The sequence below is a fragment of the Anopheles darlingi genome, chromosome 2 (assembly GCF_943734745.1).
Source record: "Anopheles darlingi chromosome 2, idAnoDarlMG_H_01, whole genome shotgun sequence".
Lineage (NCBI taxonomy): Eukaryota > Metazoa > Arthropoda > Insecta > Diptera > Culicidae > Anopheles > Anopheles darlingi.
The window spans coordinates 6360001-6367158 of record NC_064874.1 but is presented as its reverse complement, the minus strand read 5'-3'; the positions used below and the strand labels follow the sequence as shown (position 1 = coordinate 6367158).

The 7158-nt window shown below is 48.0% G+C and overlaps 2 protein-coding genes across 8 annotated transcripts in view; one reads left to right on the top strand and one right to left on the bottom strand.

Annotated features, from left to right (window-relative positions):
* Position 1: 1 nt before the first annotated feature.
* Positions 2 to 3902, bottom strand: LOC125950153 (cryptochrome-1). Of its 2 annotated transcripts, none has more exons than XM_049677835.1 (7): positions 3562 to 3902; positions 3284 to 3477; positions 2761 to 3046; positions 2349 to 2683; positions 1491 to 2158; positions 868 to 1116; positions 2 to 791 (listed from the first exon to the last, which is right to left on the bottom strand). In XM_049677835.1, exons 3-7 carry the CDS (start codon positions 2906 to 2908, stop codon positions 548 to 550), a joined length of 1644 nt encoding a protein of 547 aa, XP_049533792.1. In that variant the 5' UTR covers positions 2909 to 3046; positions 3284 to 3477; positions 3562 to 3902; the 3' UTR covers positions 2 to 547. The 2 variants fall into 2 exon arrangements, with proteins under 2 accessions (XP_049533792.1, XP_049533793.1); XM_049677836.1 differs by having other exon boundaries at positions 3284 to 3472.
* Positions 3903 to 4305: 403 nt separating this feature from the next.
* Positions 4306 to 7158, top strand: part of LOC125951074 (ubiquitin-conjugating enzyme E2 Q2) — a 9019-nt gene continuing 6166 nt past the window's right edge. Inside the window, exons 1-2 of one of the 6 annotated variants that reach the window (XM_049679600.1) lie at positions 4306 to 4448; positions 6470 to 7158. The exon at positions 6470 to 7158 is cut by the window's right edge and continues 384 nt beyond it. The gene's annotated coding sequence lies outside the window, so the exon portion shown is untranslated. Of the gene's footprint in view, positions 4449 to 4852 lie in introns of those variants that run through there. The other 5 variants (XM_049679602.1, XM_049679601.1, XM_049679603.1 and 2 more) reach the window with 5 other exon arrangements.

The following is a 7158-nucleotide window of genomic DNA, read 5'->3' as shown; positions in this document are numbered from 1 at the left end:
AAAACGAAGCGTGTTTTACATGAGCGTGTCCTCGAAAATCTTTATCTGAGTTCATTATTACGTTTATAAACATTTATCTTCTTTTTTTTTTGTTGTTGCTTTCAGCAAACACACTTACATATTGATATATTTTCAGTTTCCGGTGCTTAATTTAATGTTAACTTCTTCCCTTGCTACACAGCACGCTTGAAGGAAGCTACAAATGGCGTACAAATGTACCAACCTGCGATCTGCGTCACCACAGGCGCTACATTCGATACACAGTACTTGTTAACATAAATTGATCACACATGTCCCGCACATTGTACGCAAATGCAACGACACAGTAGCAATCAAACTAACTTAAAAAGTCAACACACATAACACCATAAAACAAAAGAAGGAAAGAAAAAAGAAAGTTGCTCCGTATCCTCTCCCTCTTGGTCAGCATAACACAAACGGAAACGGTGCTCTGACACCGGTACTTTCACATATATATATTGTCGCATTTCATGCTCCGTCATTCGTTTTCCTGTAATATAAGCTGTTTGGTGGAGTGTTTGGTCGTTTATGCTTCCGGCACTACATCGTCCGCAAGCCAGAAGAACTGCCGGATTTCATCAATATCGGATGGGCGACAGTGAGGTGGCGTCGAGCCCCCATTGTTGATCAACTCCTCACGTAGCTTAGACATTGCATGCGCATTTCGTTTGGCAACCACGTTCAGATCAACCATCGGGGCAGGATATTGCTGACCAATGGTGCACCCATACTCGAGTTGTTCCTCCTTCGTGGCTTTCCATGGTTCATGGCTATAGGCGAGGAAGTGCAAGAAATGTAAGACTAACAAGGGGATGGAAAGAAAAAGAAAGAAATTCCAAAACATACACTAAATGAGCGGGATAGTTGACCAACTCCGGTACATAGCGCTTCACGTAATCACCAGTCGGATCGAGCCGGTAGGCAAGAGCTACCGGGCACGTGCATTTGGACGAATCGAGTAGACGTTCAAAGGCGGAAGATGACACCCACATCCAGTTACCGGCACACACTGACCAGTCCGCATCGAGCAGATACTTAAGGAAGTGTTGCAGTCCAGCCTCCCAGCTGATCCACAATCCACCGCGCGTTAGGAATCTATACAGAGAGGAAGTTGACCAAGGCCAAGGAGGAGTCGTTAGATTATTTGATTGAGAATTGAATTTATGAAGATCAACGAACTGGTTCAAACATCAACTTGATGTTAACGAAATATTGTAGAGTTTTTCAATTGCGTTTTTCAATTACGTTTTTCTCAGTTGCACTTTAGTTTTTTGCTGCACCCTAATAAATATGGGTTAGGAATGATGACGTCTTGGTACACGACCTTTCATCGACGAGTTTTACAAGCCTTCCGCCGTGTCGGGAGTATCAATAGAATTAAACTAATACAAGGTTCACTTAACAATCTACATTTTTTTTCTTCAGGTTTCAATAGCATTATGACTATTTAGGAGCTAGCTTCTACTTACGTGGCTGTGATGTTGCGCAGAATGTGATGCAGCCAGCCTTCGGCCAACAGTTGTCTCATGGCCGCGTCGATCAACGGAAACCCGGTGCGTCCCTCTTTCCAGCGAACGAGCGAATCATCCACCGGCTCGTACCATGGAATGTTCAAACAGATCGGATTGCGGTCCATCTCGCCGTAATGTGGATTCCGCACCGACATGGTGTAGAAGTACTCGCGCCAAATCAGCTGCCCGGTAATGTGCTGACCGATCGGGCACTTGAATTGACTGCTCGCCTGTACCTTCGCGAACAGATCGTGCACACACCAGTAGAACATGCGCACCGAAAGACACCCGAAACGCAGCGCCGCACTCATTGAGGTGGCCGGGCCGAGAATTTCCGGTTTGGCTTGCGTCGGCAGGTAGTAACCCTCGCGGAACGCTTCCTCTTCCTGCTTCAGACGCGCTCCGAGTGATTCAAGCGCTCGCGTCTCACCGCCGATCCACTTTTGGAATGCAATGTCCGCATTGCCATCATATGTAAGACCAAACTCTTCCGGACCGGGCATATGCTGCTGCTGGTACAGCTTCAGCTCGGACGCCAGTATGGCTGGGATGCGACCGAATTCGATAAACTCAAAGTCCGGTGCACCAACCGGTCGTGGTGGCTCACCGATGATGTCCACCGTATGCTAAAACGTATCCGGATACAAAACAGAAGCAACAGCAATCAGTTATGCATTTTTTTCTGTATCGCATGGTTTGCTGAATGATATATGAGTATCCGAACGAGAAATATCGTCCGGGAAATCCCTTTGTAGGAGCGACTGTGACGGTAAAAACCTGTTTTAAGCGTAACAGCGTCGGAGAAGCGTAACTCACCAGAAACATTTGATATGTTAGCGGAGGGATATCGCCGTTCGTTTGGATCACTTCGTTCGGGTTCCAAAGCGTATGCGAAACATTCTCCACGCATTTTACATCCATCGTCTCGCACAGTTTGGTCACGCGCTCATCGCGTTCTCGCCAGATTGGTTCGCAGTCCTGCTCGAAGCACAGCTTTTTGATGTTCAGTTCCTCAAACAGCCGGCGTAACACGGTCTCGCTGTCACCTCGGAACACCAGTAGCTGGCCACCGAGCTCGCGAAACTGTCGATCCAGATCAGCCAGCGATTCCAGCAGGAACTTCATCCGGTTGTATCCGACGACGCGCGTTCCTGGTGGAAAAAGAGAACGAAAAAAAAACATAACCAAAGCGCAGTATCCTGTGTCGGTACGGCCATTGTTCACGTACCCGCACTTTCACCGTCAAAGATGAACACGGGAAACAGCTTCACGGGCTCGTTGCTGGATTGGCAGTCACTCTTCAGTGCCTCCAACAGGCTCGGATTGTCGTGCAACCGAAGCCCATGGCGAAACCAGAGAATATTGTTAATCGTCATCTCGTACTGGCACCCTTTTCCGCTTACTGGATACTACAGCCAACCGCTTTGATAACTCGGACCTTTCAACGCAACTACGAAGCACCCCCTTGGCTACTTCCGCTTTGGAATTAGCCTGTTAGGCAATCCTTTTTCACACTAGTGGAAAGATGGGAAATAATGAGAAAGGAAATCGATGAATCCGATCGGAATAGTAACAAGCACAGCACTAGTTGCGCATTTGCGTAAGAATACGCGTGAAGCAGCTGTTTCCTGTTTTTTCTTTTGATGTCTCCCTCCCTATCAATTAATAGATGGCGCCTTGCCTCGCTTGTCCCGTGGGTCTAACCACGAGATGCACAATATGGCAGCCAGAAGCGCCAAGGAAAAACTTACCAATTGCAGTGACTACCGAAGCTGCACGGGAACAGGGAACAGTTAGCACATCTTACGTAGAACGCTTGGCGATGGAATTGTGGGGCTTCGCGCACGACGCACTACGAAGAAGGTTTCACTTCTTCTTCTTCTTCGGTGAGGATTTACCCCCGTACGGCTATTGAATTCTGCTTTCTGGGCCTTCGCAAGCTACTCTGAGGGTATAGTTCAAAGAATAGTATATATTTTTTTAAAATGGGATTCAAATAACGAACCATTTTTAGTTGGAAAAAACTTACCGGAGCGGTATCTGATTGTTTCCTTTCGAGACACCCGGATTACGCCCACAGATTTCTGTGTTCTCCAGTGTTAATTGCTTTCCGGAAATTGTAAAAGGATTTAGAATCCTTTTCCGTGGTTTCAGCCTCACGTCGTTTTTGCGTATCTTTTGCGCGACGGTTATCCTGGTTTCTATCACTTTCGCGGACTTCTTTTCCAACGGGAACGACGGCGGGAATCGGGAAACGATTTAAATGTGTCCTTATCTATCTTATCTTTATCAAAAAATTCCCAGAAATGTTAAAAAATGTCAAAAATCTCCCACTTTTAAGCAAAACATCGTAAACTAACCTCAAAGCCAAAACAACTATTTTACCAAGGGTGTTGTCCATTTTTGCTTCGTATTTAGATTTTTAAAGAACTTGTTTTGCTCCAATTTATTCGCCATCGCTATTTACCATTATTATCAGATATTTTTAACACACTTTCGTCTTCCAAATCTAAAACAATTGAAAACAAAACGAATTGAAAATTTCTTGCGAGAGAAAGGTAACAGATATTTTGCTATTTCCCTCTCACACTACAGAGTGAGCGAGAAAAAGTATGTGTCGAGCAGTGGACAATGGGAGCGAAGTGAGGAATAAATCGACCTCGGAAATCAAGGCACAGTGGTTTTTTTTGTTCAAAATTACTGCTCGAATCGTATATCTCACGCACCACATCAGTGCTCGAAATTTTGAGCACACACACAAACGCACAAGATTCCGCACGGTTTTTCTCGTCGCGTCGTCGTCGTCGTCGTCGGCCTCGAAATCGCCCATTCTTTTTGGCTCTGGCGCTATCCGGGAGATTCCCTGAACTAACAAGAAAAAGAAAGCCCCGCGTGAGGGCAGAGTACGGTAAAATTGTGTGTGAAAAAAGGGTGGCGGCCACCACGTAAAGTGTCGTCGGCCGAGCGCTAAATTTTCGCTTTCTTCGGAATCCCCTCCTCCCTCGTTTTTCTCGAACGTTGGCCCGGAAGGAGCCCACATTTGAGCCCTCCGTCTGCCGCTGCTGCGTCACGAAGTCCACCGTTTGTTCACCGACTCGTCGTCCCAAAAGCAAAAGCGAAAACGGGACCGGAGGTTTGGTGTGCCCCCCCACGGCGGAGCACCAACTAGCCCTTGCGCTGAGCAGGGCAACCGCGAGTAGTGCGTTAACTAAAACCCGGATCGTTTTGCGGAACACGGAAGTGATTTGTAGGTTGGCATAATCGGTGTTGGCGAAAAACGATAACCGCCTTCCCCGCCATTGTTGCTGTGTGGTGGTGGTGGTGGGGCTGCTTGTCTGACTGTTTCGTGAAGGAAATGGAAGCTCCACTATTGTGTCTCGGTCGGTTTCGGTGTACGATAAAGAAGGTCGCTCGGATGATGCACAACACAGCATCAGCAGCACATACGCACTCAGACAAGCACGGTTCGCATTCCGGAAGGACGGACAGCAGCAGCGGCACAGGAGGAGCACTTTGCTAACGCTTTCGCACTCTTTCCCCTCATTCCCATACGTGTGTGATGGGATAGTACGCGGAGTGGTGTTCTTTTCCGCAACCGTGTCGTGTCGTCGATCGCAGCCACCGTATTTGATCCGCCAAAGGTTCACGGAACCTGGTACAAGAAAACTCACAAAAAACGAAGGACTACCACCGAAAGCCACAGGCGCCATTAGGAAGTCATAATTTCGAGCAAAACCCGCGGCCCATTTACCAGGATTATTGCCACGGTTGTGCCACCATTGCGCTGCTGCAAACATGCATGACGCAGTGTGTGGTGGGCTTTGCCCAGGTCGTGCCGCCCGTGCTGCGATGTCTCCTGAATTAGGAGAAGTGCATTGTTTGCCACCACGAGACGACTCCATTTTGTTCTAGTCTTCGGGTTCCGCGTTTCAAAACATTGCCTTTTGAGCGAACCTCGGAGAACTCTCCGTTTGGTCGTCGCCGGTTTTTTTTTAATTCGTTTTGATGGTTAACCAGGAACACGGTGGTTGGTGACTTCTTTTATGTATGTTCCGATGGCTATGAGCGTAAATGAAAGCAAGCGGAAATCGATTCTCTGAGGTGCGCTGATGCTTTCTTTTTTACGAAAATAGTATGTTCGCAACCGGCTGGAGGAATGACGGACCACGGACTGCAATCGTACCTGCTTCCCTTTAACTATGTGCGATCCTAGTCCACAATCAGGTAGTCCAGGTGTTTCGGTGCGTGCGTGCGTGCGTGCGTGTGCCTGCATGTGATTGTGGCAAACATAAAAGGATACGCCGACTGGCCGTGGCAGGCTGGCGAATCGATAGCATACTAACAGGACGAAGCATTACGGTCGCTGTCGTTTCGCAGTGTTATTATTGTTCGGTTCGCTGACTGGATTTAGCGGTTCCGGGAACAACCGCCCGCAGCGCAGAGACTGCAATTTAGCAGCCAGAAGGCGAGAAATCGAGAAAAGATCGCCTGCCCAAAGTGTGATGGGCTCGCATATGTGCGTATGTATGCGTAGCGGCCCGAGTATATCATCCGTTATCCTTTTCGTGGTATGCGTCGTCGTCGTTGGTGGTTCGTTGGGGCTGCAGCGACCACCGTGGAAGACAATCAATTGTGTTAACGTTTTTGCCGATAAAAGAAGGCGAGACTCTCGATGCGAAGAAAACCCTTTTGTGAAACAAAGCACATCGCGTTGTTCGGAAAGGATAATAGGACTTTATTGTGATTGCGAGTGGAAAAAGTGTGTGCTGTGACTTAGTTTGTTTAATACTGTTGCGGTTAATAACCTTCCCGCACGACGACATTTAATAATTCTTTTCATCTCATCTCTTTTTCTTTCTTTCTTCCTGTGTTTCTGTACTTCGTCAATCGTTCTGTTTCGTGGTGTCCATGTGGTGTCCTGGGATTCGCACACGAAGCAGTGAAAAAGACTGGTATTCTGCACATATGACGGTATTCTGCACGCAGCAGCAGCGATCTCAGCAAGCTGTTGTTCCTTTGCGCTCGGTGCCGTTCTATCGGTGTCTCTGCCGAGCACAACGTAAACACAACCCCGCGGCCGCGACCGTTGCGCACGTAGAAAGTTAAACGTCATCCTTGTTCTCGTTCGTATACACGAGACGTTGGTCAAGCGGAAGGGTTGATCCAAAGCCGGAAGAGCTAAGGAGCAGCCAACCAGCCAGCCACCAGCATCTGCAGCAGCAGAAAGTCTGCCGTGTGCGTGTGCGTGCATGTGTTTGTGTTTATGTTAGTGCGCGCGTACTTATGATTGTGTTGGTCGTTGGGCGAAACGTCAGTTTGATGATTACCTCTAACTAAAGTAGGCAAGAATTGCAGGAAAATCCATGAACGACGAGGCAGTGTTGTGTATATGATTAGGCAGCATCCCACACCTCGGCCGTGAAAGAGGGTAAACAGTGTTTGAAGAAGTAAGTTGACCGGCCGAGGCAGACAAAGGACGAAGGAGTACGACCGAGAAGTGCGGTAAAGCAGGAGCGTGAGTGCGAAAGTGTGATTACCTCTATAGGGCTGATTTGCGCACGCGAAACACCAGAAAAAGAGCAACACGCGGCGTGGGTCTTCGATTTGGAGTCGAGCAAGAGAATCC